At 40.5% G+C, this 12,921-nt stretch overlaps 1 protein-coding gene across 13 annotated transcripts in view; it reads left to right on the top strand.

Moving 5' to 3' along the window:
- Positions 1 to 12,921, top strand: part of FRMD4B (FERM domain containing 4B) — a 386,278-nt gene that overhangs the window by 253,865 nt on the left and 119,492 nt on the right. For all 13 annotated transcript variants that reach the window (XM_049863176.1, XM_049863181.1, XM_049863177.1 and 10 more), the window contains one exon: positions 4,926 to 5,010. In XM_049863176.1, the coding sequence (XP_049719133.1) occupies positions 4,926 to 5,010 (85 nt within the window). The remainder of the gene's footprint in view (positions 1 to 4,925; positions 5,011 to 12,921) is intronic.

Here is a 12,921-nt window from a genome sequence, read left to right as displayed (position 1 = left end):
CATGTTGATAGGTGTCCCTGGGAGCCATTTTCCCCAAAGACCATAATGCGTACTTTTCATATGCCCCATAAATATGAGGCCATTACAATGGCCTCCTTGAGGGAGAGATGGGATCATGGACTCACAGAGCAGGTAATCGGATGCCTAGGCAGCAAGGCAGAAGGCACTAGGGCGGGTTGACAGAAAGTAGCGGGAAATAGGATACGGACCTGTTTACTGGAACTAGGACCTAGCGAGGGGCTTTGACTTCAGAAACAAGGTGAGCCCAGTTCCTAGCACAAAGGTATCTGTTCAGAGTTGGACGAACTACAAATTGATTTGGTGCTGAGCCACCTAGCTCCCTGAGTATGGTTTTTTAAACTCTCTGAGACTGACAAGAGGATTGGTCTGGATAAGCTGCCCTTTCCCTAGAATGGCCTCCCGACTTCTGTTACCTGGTAACTCATGCATTCTTTAAGACTCAGCTCAAATGCCCCCTCTCCTGTGACACTTAGCCATATGGATTTCAGTTTGGTAGCATTCTCTCTCTCGATTCATAAGCCAAGTTAATTGCATCCTTCCCCTGGGCCCCCATTGCATTTCATTGTGATTATTATTGTTGGAAAGCATGATATCATATTTGTTTGGAATATGAACTTAGAAGTCTGACAGACCTTATTTCAAGTCATGGCCCCACCACTTCCTAGCTGTGTGACCTGGAGAAGTTGACTTAGCATCTCTGCTTCTCAGTTTTCTCCTCTGTAAAATGGGTTCATAATTTGGTGCTTAACTACATCTGGTTACACTAAAGAGTAAATGAAATGATGCATGTAGAGAACTTTGCATCATCCCTAGCACACTGAAGCCACCAAGCCATTTGCCGTCAAGTCAGCCCTGACTCATGGTGACCCCATGTGTGCTAGAGTAGAGCTGTGCTCCATAGGGTTTTCGATGGCTGATTTTTCAGAAGTAGGTCACCAGGCCTTTCTTCCAAGGCATCTCTGGGTAGATGCAAACTTCCAACCTTTTGGTTACCATCTGAATGCATTAACTGTTTGTACCACCCAGAGACTCCAGCACATTGAAAACTCTCTACTAATTGGAATTCTTTGGCTGCCGGCAACAGAAATCAATTGAGGCTAACATAAACAGAACTGAAGAAAAACTGACCTAACAAGGCCCCTGAAGAGATAGGAACCAGAGCTTCTCCAAAGATCTAGGGAGCAGAACCTAATAGACAGTTTCACCAGGGTGCTGCTGTCAGACCAAATAGGCTCCAACCATTTTTGAACTTTAGGTCCTTCTGATAGGGTCGCTATGAGTCGGAATCGACTCGACGGCAGTGGGTGATCAGTCTTTACATTCCAGGGTAGAGGAATCTTACTGGTCTAGCTCTGGTCACATTGCCCATGCATTGAGAGGGAGCTCTAGCTGAATAATAGGAATGTGTTCTGCCATCCTGAGGGCCCCACCTGGCCAGCTTTGTGCATTTACATACAGCCAGTGACCCTTAAAGGATCCCTGGTAGCCCAAATGGTTAAGTGCTTGGCTACTAACTGGAGGGTTGCTGGTTCAAACCCTTCCAGTAGCTCCATGGGAGAAAAACTTGGCAACCTGCCTCTGTAAAGATTACAGCCTTGAAAACCCTATGGGGGCAGTTCTACTCTGTCCTATAGGATCCCTACCAGTCAGAATCAACTCAATGGCAACAGGTCGATCAGGTAGAGGTCTCTTCTTTTCAGGCCACTTCATGGACTGTGACCAACTTGCTGATTAGCTGTCTTTGAGTCTGGTGACCGTCTATTGTCAGCAGAGCCAGGGTAGAAGAAACTAAACTAATGGGAAAATACTCAGATTTTAACAAATTCTGTCTTGATAAAAGCCAAGTTCTAAATGTTGATCACATTACCCTAAAAAAAAAAAAAAAAACCACTTTTTACCTAAATGTTTTCCCCACCTAGATTTCTTTTTATCCCAGCCTTTGGATATCGTTACTTCCTGTTGTTGTTTTTGTTGCAGTTGTGGTTAGCTGCCATTGAGCCAGCCCCCCAACTCATGGTGACCCCAGGCACAATGGAACAAAATGCTGCCCGGTCCTGCACCATCCCCATGATTGGTTCAGATCAATGATCAGTTGCAGATCAGACCACTGTGATCCATAGAGTTGTCATTGGCTGATTTTCGGAAGTACATCACCAGGCTTTTCTCCCTCGTCTGTCTTCACCTGGAAGCTCCATTGAAACCTCTTCAGCATCATAGCAACATGCAGTCCTCTACTGTCAGATGGGTGGTGGCTGCACATGACGTGCACTGGCTGGGCGTAGAACCTGGGTCTCCCATATGGAAGGCGAGAGTTCTACCTTTGAAACACTGCTGCCCTCATAGTTTCTTTGTAGCCTTCAGACAGAGTTAAAATCCCATCATGTCCTTTAAGCCTTCTTGATATGATGCAAGGTCTACTGAGCCTCAATAGTTAGAATTTCTTAAATTCCTACCAAATGCTGTACTGGACACTTCATATATAATGTCTTGATTAAATTGCCTAACAGCCCTCTTAAGTAAGGATCATTATTTCCCTATTTTATAGACAAGGGACCTTATACTTAACTTACCCAGGGCCATGCAGCTCCAAATTCCAGAAAAGGGGTTTTATTAAAAATTAACAATTGTTAATATTTAATGAGTGCTTTGCATATATTATCTAATTTAATCCTTCCAAAACCCTATGAGATAAGAACAACCATAACATCTATTTTAGAAAAGACATCAAGAAACTAAGTAATTTCCCCAAGGCCACACAGTTAATAAATGATGGAGGTGGAACTCCAAATTCTAGATCTTTCTGATTTCAAACTTAATTTTTATCCCAATTCCTTACTTCCCTCCCTGGCTTGATGCTTAACTTCCTCTTCTCACACACCCAACATTCCTCAATCATCATTAATCTCCCTTAGTAAACCCCAATAAGTAAAACTATAAAGGGTTTATTCTCTTTCTGGAACTTCCCTTGATGATTCAACTTTAGGGTTTGAAGTTTTCAAATGATTTTGCCATCCCAGTGATAAAATACTTTACGGACTAATTCAGCTATATTTATTCATCAAATGGTCCATCATTGCTGAAGGGAAAAAAAGAGCAAACGCCTAAGCTCTACCATGGTTTTACAGAGCCAAGGATGGCCTCACCTTGTCATTTTAGCCCTGGCTTATCTTGACTCCCGGAGCCCTCATGGTTGAGAACTCAGCTGCTCACCAAAAGGTTGGCAGTTCGAGTCCACCAGCCGCTCCTTGGAAACCCTACGGGGCAATTCTACGCTGTCCTTTGGAGTCACTATGAGTCGGAATCAACTCAAGGGCAATGGGTTTGTGTTGACTCTCACCAGTTTGAAAGCAAGTTCTCCTCCAGCACCTAAGCTGTGAGACGTCTTGGGGCGTTGTGTCTCTGTATGCGTTATTCACCAGGCAAGAATCCGGCACCTGAAGAACATTCAGAGGCCTCAGTTTGCCCATTCACCCACCTTACAGGGCCTGCCTTTACAAGCTGGCTTCTTATGGGACTATGAAAACAAACCAAAAAACCAAACCCAGTGCCGTGGAGTTGATTCTGACTCACAGCGACCCTACAGGACAGAGCAGAACTGCCCCATAAAGTTTCCAAGGAGCACCTGGCAGATTCGAACTGCCAACCCTTTGGTTGGCAGCCATTGCGCTTAACCACTACACCACCAGGGTTTCCATTATGAAAATAAAGGTTGCTAAAGATGGCTAAAGACTCAGCCTACCCTTCCCCCTCCCCAGCACCCTCGTGGGGCCTCAGAGCTCACCAGGGAGAAGAGCCTGCAGCCTGTGGTCTCAGAGATCCCACCAACAACAGCCGAGGGAAGGGGTGGGGGGTGAGGCCCAGAATACACCGATTTGCATGAAAAAAGGCCAAGACGGAGTACTACTGAGTGAGCTTGGCTTCCAGCCAAGGGAAACTTCTGGTGCCTCAAAGGACGAGTGGGAAGGAGGGAGGGTGTGGTGGATGGGGTGGACTGGGGGAGAGGCAGGCCTGGTGCCTTCAGACCCACCCTACTTTTCAAAGCCTGAAAACCCCTGAACGACAAGCAGTGCTTACTCAGTGGCCTCAGAGCTCCCCTGGGCTTTGTCTGGACGCTGTCTGAGATGTGGGCTCTCGGGACTTGTGTCAAAGAATGAACAACACAGACGAATTTGTGTCTGGAGTTGAATACCCTTTAGGGTTTCTCTCCACCTTATCTTCCAACACCAAAACATTTCTAGAAGAGGGTTTATCGGTTCTGGCGTAAATGGAATACCTTGTTTTTTTTTTTTTAGTTTTCATTAATGTTGCCTTTTTTTTATCAGTATCCTTATAAATCTGATGTTTAACATCCGGGAGTGAACATCTGAGACTGATAACATCAGCATATTACATGATGCAACGTTGTGTGTAGTACATATTACTAACGATAAGATGTACAAAAAAACCCAACCCAGACGGCCATAAATGCAGTTCATCATAACTCAAATATATGGTAAATCGGGACTACCTTATATATGTGTATATATACGTTGGCTGATAAATCAAGACTACCTTATATATATGTATATACACACATACCCTGGCTGCAACAACGGGCTCAAGCATAGCAACAATTGTGAGGACCAGGCAGCCTTTGGTTCTGTTTTGCATAGGGTCGCTATGAATCAGAACCGGCTTGATGGCACCTCACAACAACAACAACATACACATTCGTATCGTATCTGAATATATGTATGTATACACATCCATATTTGCAGATTTCTTTTGAAAAGAAAAAAAAAGCGCACAATTCCCTATTCTTCAGAATTCTGTCTCTGCTTTTGGGGAACAGGAAATAAGGAAATGAAATCATGTTGACAGAAGGAAAGAAATCTGAAGAAACAAACTTCTGTACTGTTTTGCAGGTTTTACATTGAGAGCATATCGTTTTTAAAGGATAAAACTACCGTGGAGCTGTTTTTCCTGAATGCAAAGTCCTGCGTGCACAAGGTAAGGTGCCCTGTTTGTTTCATTCTTTGACTCCAGGGGAACTGGTGTTGGAGGGAGTCTTTCCTGTGTTTTCTTTTTCAAACTAAGGGAAAAAGACCATAATCTTTTCCATCAATACAAATTCTTACCCTGCAAAAAATAGCAGCTATTCTCAAATTCTGAGTGGGTAAGGCAATGGTCTGCAAAGGGATCCTGTTCACACACAATCACCATTAGTTTAAATGCCGCTAACAGGCCACACAGAATGACTCAGAAAGACACAAAGATGGGTCACTCCGGGTCGTGATCAAAGCCTCAGAAAAGTCAGGCCAGAAATATTTTTAAACAGGGCATGCCCCGCATTTTTCAAAAACCAGTATTTACAATTCAAAGCGAGTACTATTTAGGTTCAGACCCTACCTTTGATCCTCCACACCTGAGCCACCGTAGATCCAGGGCCCCTGCTCAGAGCCAAGGGCTTTACAGCAGTGTCTCAAATACCTGTGGTAAAGGACCACTTTTTTTGTTTTGTTTTTTCCTTTTTTATTACTATTCTTTCCATGAAGGACAGATTACTATTGTACAATTCAGTAACCATGAATTACTAGAAAGATGATTCTGTGCTTGGAGTTGCAGTCATATCAAACTGCTATAAAACTTTTTATATGAGATAAGAACAATCATGACATCTATTTCAGAAAAGACACAAAGAAACTAAGTAACTTGCCCACAGCCAAGTAGTTAATAAATGTTGGAGGTGGAACTCTGTGTTCTAGATCTTTCTGATTCCAAAGCTTATTTTTTCCCCAACTTCTTCCTTCCTTCCCTGCCTTTAGTACTTACTTAACTTCCTCTTCTGGGACACCTAGCATTCTTCAGTCTTCATTAAATCTTGATTAGTAAACTCTTATAAGTAAAAACATACTGAACCTATTCTCTCAGTGTTTGTCTTAACTCCTTGCAGACTGGCAGCCTACAGTACCACTCTGGGTAGTATCCTTCTCAAACCATGCTTGGTCTGTGGGCCAAGGTGTGCCCATCTGGAGCTTAGCTCCACTCTCTACATTATGGTGCCAGTGCTCAGGATGAGAATTCCCTGCCCATACCCCGTGCCTGCTTCTGAGGTCTATGGCAGCCTCCTCTCTGGCCCTGTCTTCCTAATGATTTACTGAACTCTCCTTGGGCATCTCCCTAAATCTAAGGAGTGCCCAGGGGCAGCTGGATGGTGCCTAGCTTGGAAAGAGGGGACAGGCTATGGGTTAGGGGACCTACATTTATACTCTCCCCCTAGTCCCCACAAATGTTAAGGGAAGACCACTGCACACAGACATTAAATTTTGTGTGAGATACAGGAAGGGCAGGTTTTTGTTTTTGTTTTTTTAACAGCTTTATTGAGGTCTAATTGATTGTACATATTTAAAGTGTACAATAATTAAGTTTTGGCATTTATAATACCCATGCAACAATCACTGTAATTAAGGTAGTGAATATACTCAGCAACCACAGATCTGCTTTTTCTCACAACAGATTAGTTTGTATTTTCTAGAATTTTATATAAACGGAATCATATAGTACATAATTTTTTTTTTTTAGCCTGGTTCCTTCCAGTGAGCATAATTATTTTGAGATTTATCCATGTCGTTGTGTGTATCAATAGTCAATTGCCTTTTATTATTAGGTAGTATTCCATCGGAAACCCTGATGGTGTAGTGATTAAGCGCTACGGCTGCTAACCAAAGGGTCAACAGTTCGATTCCGCCAGGCGCCCCTTGGAAGCTCTACGGGGCAGCTCTACCCTGACCTGTAGGATCACTATGAGTCAGAATCAACTTAACGGCACTGGGAACTGGGTAGTATTCCATTGTAAGGGCCTACCTTAAATTGTTTATCCATTCACCTGTTGATGGATATTTGGATTATACCAGCTTGGGGACTACTACAGATAAAGCTGAAAGGACCTTCATGTGCATGTTTTTTGTATGGACATGAACTTTCTTTTCCCCCCTTTGGTAAATACCTAGAAGAGGAATAGCTAGATCATGTGGTAGATACATGTCTAACTTTTTAAGGTCCTTCCAAAGCGGTTGTACTACTTTACTTTCCTGCCAGCAGTGCAGAGGGTTCTCATTCCTCCACCACACCCTTGCGAACACTTGGGATGGTGAGTCTTTGTTAATCTTAGCCACTCTATTAGGTATGTGGTGGTATCTCATTGTGGTTTTAAATGGCATTTCCTTATTGATTAATGATGTTGAGCATATTCTCATGTATTTATGTGACATCAATATATCTTCTTTGTGTAGGATTTATTCACATCTTTTGCCCATTTACTTTGGGTTGTTTCTCTTCTTAGTACTGAGTTTTCAGAGTTTATATATTATGGATACAAGTAATGTATCAGTTACGTATGCATTGTAAATATTTCCTCCCAGTCTGGCTTGTTTTTTTTGCATTCTCTTAACAGTGTCTTTTGAAGAGCAGACGTTTTTATTTTGATGAAGTCCAATTTATCAGGTTTTTTTTTTTTTTTTTTAATGAATTGTACTTTTAATAGGGTATCTCAGATATATTTGCCTAACCCAAGGTCACAAAGATTTTCTCCAAGAAGTTTTGGAATTTTAGGGTTTACATTTAGGTCTGTGATCCATTTTGAGTTAATTTTTGTATATGGTACAATGTATGGACTGAAGTTCATTTTTTTGTGTATGAATATTCAGTAGTCCCAGCACCATTTGTTGAGAAGACTAGCCTTTCTCCACCGCATGTCTTTACACTTTTGTCAAAAATCAGTCGCGCATCTATGTGTGGTTTATTCTAGACTCTCTATTCTGTCCCTTCATCTATTTGTCTACTTTTATACCAACAACGTAGTATTTTGATTACTGCAGCTTTGTAATGTGTCCTGAGATCAGTACACCCTCCAATTGTTCTTTTTTCAAATTTGTTTCAGTTATTCTAGGTTTTTTGCATTTCCAAATAAATTTTAGAATCAGCTTGTCAATGTCTACCCCCCCACAAAAAAAGAAGCCTGCTGAGGTTTTGATTAGGATTGCTACAGATTAGAGCCTGGGGAGAACTGACATCTTAATAATATTGAGTTTTCAACTATTTAGATTATTTATTATTTAGACCTTTTTTTTTTTTTTTAATTTCTCTCAGCAGAGTTTTGTAGCTTTCAGTATCCAGGTCTTTTATCAGATTTATCCCTAAGTATTTCATATTATTTGATGCAATCGTAAATGGTATTTTCATATATTCAATTTCTGAATGTTTATTGCTAGCGTATAGAAATACAATTGATATTTGTATATTGATTTTGTATCCTGCAACCTTGTTACCCTCACTCATTACTTCTGGTAGTTGTTTTGTAGATTCCATCAGATTTTCTTCATAATCGTGTCATCTCAATAATATAGTTTCACTCCTTCCTTTGCAATCTGGCTGCCTTTTATTTATTTTTGTTGCATGATTGCCCTGGCTGGAATTGCCAGTAAAATGTTGAATCCAAGTGTTGAGAAAGAACATTTTTCAGGCATTATTTCTTGAATAATTATTTCTGATCTCAGGATGAAAAATTCAGCCTTTTACCACTAGGTATGATGTTAGCTGTGGGTTTATCATCCCAGCAAAAAAAAAAAAAAAAAGTTTATCATAGATGCTATTTATCAGTTGAGGGAGTTCCTTTCTGTTCCTGGTTTGCTGAGAGTTTTTATCAGGAATGGATGGCAGAGGTAGATTTTATCAAATGTTTTTCTGCATGTCTTATCTATTATAAGATTCTTACAATAGTATACTTCCATTTCTCCTCTCAGCCTTTATGCTATACGTTTTACTTTTATATGTTATAGATACACGTGACATTGTAAGCAGTCAGTTATCTTTAAAAATATTTAAATAATAAGAAAAAAACCTCATGTATTTGCTCATGTAGTTACCATTTCCATTGCTCTTCATTCTTTTTGTGTTGATCTACATTTCTATTTGCTATCATTGTACTTCAGCCTGAAAGGCTTCCTTTAACATTTCCTGTAATGTGAGTTTGCTTGTGATAAGTTCTTTCAGCTTGTGTCTGAAAAATGTCTTTATTTGCCTTCATTTAGAATTTTATGTTGGCAGGGCATCCCCCCACCCCCACCAATATTTACAGGCATTGTCCCACTGTTTTCTTGCTTGCATTGTTTCAGATGAGAAATTTACTGTCAATCTTATCTTTGTACTTCTGTGCACAGTGTGTCTTTTCTCTCAGGCTGCTTTTAAATTTTTCTCTTCTTCACCACCTTGAGCAGTTAGGTTATGGGATGCTTGGCATATCATTCTTTATTGTTCTTGTTGTTGGCATTTATTGAGCATCTTGAATTTGTGAGTTTACAGTTTTTATCAAATGTGGGAATTTTTAAAAAAATATTTGTGTTTTAGGTGAATGTTTATACAACAAATTAGGATCCCATTTAACAATTTTTATACAGATTGTTCCATGGCATTGGTTACAATTGTCATAATTTGTCAGCATTCTCGTTATTTCCATTCTGTTTGTTCTATTTTCATTGATCTAGCTTCCCTTCCCTTCCTTTTCACGTCATCTTTGCTTTCAGGTAAATGTTGACCTTTGGTCTCATATAGTTGATTTTTAAGGAAACACATTACTCATGGGAGATGTTGTTTATTTTACAAGACAATCCATTATTTGGTTGAAAGGTGACCACCAGAAATAGCTTCAGTTCCAAGTTCAAAGGGTATCTAAGGAGAGTTTTGGGAATTCCCCTAGTCCCTAGCATTCCAGTAGGGCTGGCCTTTATAGGAATTTGAATTTTTTTTTCTATGTTTTTCTCCCATTCTATCTGGAGCCTTTTATTGTGTCCCTGGTCAGAACAGTTGGTAGTGGTAGCCAGGCACCGTCTAGTTTCCTGGTCCAAATGTGGAAATTTTTTAGGCATTATTTCTTTAAAGATTTTTTCTGTCCACACCCCTCCCTCCTTTGCAGACTCCAATTACATATATATCTAGCCACTAGAAGTTTTCCCACAGCTCAGTGATGCTCTTTTCTTTTTATTTACATCCCTTTTTCTGTGTTTTATGTTGGGTAACTACTGTTGCTGTCCTCAAGTTCACTAATCATTTCTTTTGCAATCTAATCTGCCATTAACCCCATCCAGTGCATTGTAGTTTTTATCTCTAGAACCTTGATTTGGGTCTTTTTTACATTTTACATGTGACTTCTTAACTTTGAATATATGAAGTACAGGCAATACAGTGATAATAATTGTTTTAATATCCTTATTCTATTATCTATGTCAGTTATGATCAATTGATTTTTCTCTTCTTATGAGTCATATTTTCCTACCTCTTTGCATGCCTGGGGATATGTGACTGGATGCCAGACATTGCTAAGTTTATCTTTTTTGAGTGCTATATACTTTTGTATCCCTCTAAATGTTCCCAAACTTTGCTCAAGTGTACAGTTTAGTTTCTTGGAAACAGTTTGACTTTTTTCAGGTTTTGTGTTTGTGATTTGTTAGGCAGGCCCAGAGCAGTGCTTGTTCTAGAGCTAATTATTCCCCATTACTGAGGCAAGACCTTCCTGAGTACTCTACTCAATGCCTCATGAATTACAAGTTTTTCCAGTCTGGCTAGTGGGGAAAAGGCACCATTTCTAGCGCTGCATGAGCACCAAGCAATCTTCCCTCTCACCCTTTGGAATGGCCTCCCCTCAGCCTTGGGTACTCTCTTCCCACATGTGTAATGATCAGTACTCTGCTGAATACTCAAGGGACACCCTCTGCAGATCTCCAGGGTCTTTTTCTGTGCAGCTCCTTCATCCCTGGTACTCCGTTCTGCAAATTCTGTCCAATTTGGTCTCCTCACTGTCTTAGCTCCATCTTCTCAACCCAAAGACTGTGTTTCCACCTCCCTGCTCTACCCTTTCGCATGGGAAACCCTCTCAGGGCAGTAAGTTGGAACAATTATAGGGCTCACCTCATTCATTTCGCTGTCCTTTGTTGCTTGTTGTTCAGTATTTTGAAAACTGTTTTATGTAAATTGTCTGGTTTTTGTTTTGTTTTTTAAGTTGTTTCAGATAGGAGGGTAAATCCAGTTCCTATTACTCTATTTTGGCCAGAAGCAGAAGTATTCATATTAGAATATTTGGCTAGGTCTTTAGGAAAAATAAATGTCTCCAGCATCAAAAGCTTCACTATAGCCTCTTTTCTCTAGGACTGGGGCTTCCCTAAGTACTCCAAGGGTTGACTCATTGATAGACACTTACACAGACACTTTTGCAGCATTTACTGGGGCAGGAAAACATTTTATAAACCACAGTTAGCCATCATCACCTATGTGGAGAAATACAATCACCCTTGTGATATTTTTTACTGCCTAGCTGGCCATGATCCAGTGAAATATATTCCTTGATTTATTGTTTGCTCTGTTGCTAATGCAAGGAAAGTTAGCACTCAAACTTAAACTCGTGATATTTCTCTAGTAGCTTTGTATGATAAATCCTGTTGGTTTTGAGGAAGTAATAATAAATTCTGTTGGTTTTGAGGAAGTAATAAAAAGCAGAATTTTTTTTTTTTTTTACTCCCATCTTATGAATATCAGCTCCAGGGAGCTCTTTTTTGAATAGGAATGTTTTGTGGCTTGTCAAAAAATTTTGAAGTTTTATAAAATCGTAAGACACTATAACTGTTGGGAGAGTTTTTTTAAATGCAGTTGTAGGAATCTAATGTTGAATATTTTCTAACTAAGCTAGAAAATATTCTTGATACACGTTACAGTATGGATGGAACTTGAAGACATTATGCTGAGCGAAATAAGCCAATCACAAAAGGATAAATATTGTATAACCTTACTTATATAAAAAGACAAGAAAAGGCAAATATGTAGAAACCAAAGTTTACTAGTAGTTGCCAGGGGTGGGATGGAGGGGAAAAAGGGGGGTAACAGTGATGGAAAAATCACATTGACTAAGGGTAGGTTTGCACAGCTGATTACTGTTGTACACATATAAAAAGCTGAATTGGCAAAAGTAGTGTGAAAGATATATTTACAAGAAGGACAAAAAAAAAAAAAAAAGAGAAGCTGCTGAGGCTGCTTATATACAACCAAACACCTCATGGGATTTGATTCCTTGGTTTGGAAGTTTAGTGTCATAGTTCCATGGGACATCCCAATCAATTGGCCTAATAACGAGTTTAGTACTTCTACCTCCTAGTTTGTTGCATAAGGTCTTAAAAACTTGCAAGTGGCCATCCAAGGCTCAGCAATTTGTCTCTATTCACCTGGAGCAACAGAGGAAGAAGGAAAGTTGGGAATAGGAGGAGAATATAGAATGTGTGGCTCAACTACCTCCTTTGCCATGAGACCAGAAGAACTGGATGGTCTCCACCGTTACTGAACATTTTGATCAAAGTTTCTATAGAAGACTCTTGATCAAAATGGAAGAAATGCATAAAAGAATTTCAAAATCTCATGGACTCTAGACTTTCTGGAGCCATGTAGGTTGGATGAACCCCGGAAATTATTGCCCTGAGATAATTTTTAAATCTTAAATCAAAAATATCCCCTGAAGAATACAACAGAGAACCCCTGAGGGAGCAGGAGAACAGTGGGATGCAGACCCCAAATTCTCATAAGGCCAGACTTAATGCTCTGACTGAGACTAGAAGGACCCCAGTGGTCATGGCCCCCAGACCTTCTGTTGGCCCAGGACAAGAACCATTCTCAAAGCCAACTCTTCAGACATAGACTGGACTGGACAATGGGCTGGAGAGGGATGCTGGTAAGGAGTGAGCTTCTTGGATCAGGTGGACACTTGAGACTATGTTGGCATCTCCTGCCTAGAGGGGAGATGAGAGGGTGGAGGGGGTTAGAAGCTGGCGAAATGGACATGAGAGAGTAGAGGGAGAGAGCGGGCTGTCTCATTAGGGGGAGAGT

The sequence above is a fragment of the Elephas maximus genome, chromosome 20 (genome assembly GCF_024166365.1).
Source record: "Elephas maximus indicus isolate mEleMax1 chromosome 20, mEleMax1 primary haplotype, whole genome shotgun sequence".
NCBI classification, from domain to species: Eukaryota; Metazoa; Chordata; class Mammalia; order Proboscidea; family Elephantidae; genus Elephas; species Elephas maximus.
The sequence above is the reverse complement of the archived record's forward strand: the minus strand, read 5'-3'. Positions and strand labels throughout refer to the sequence as shown.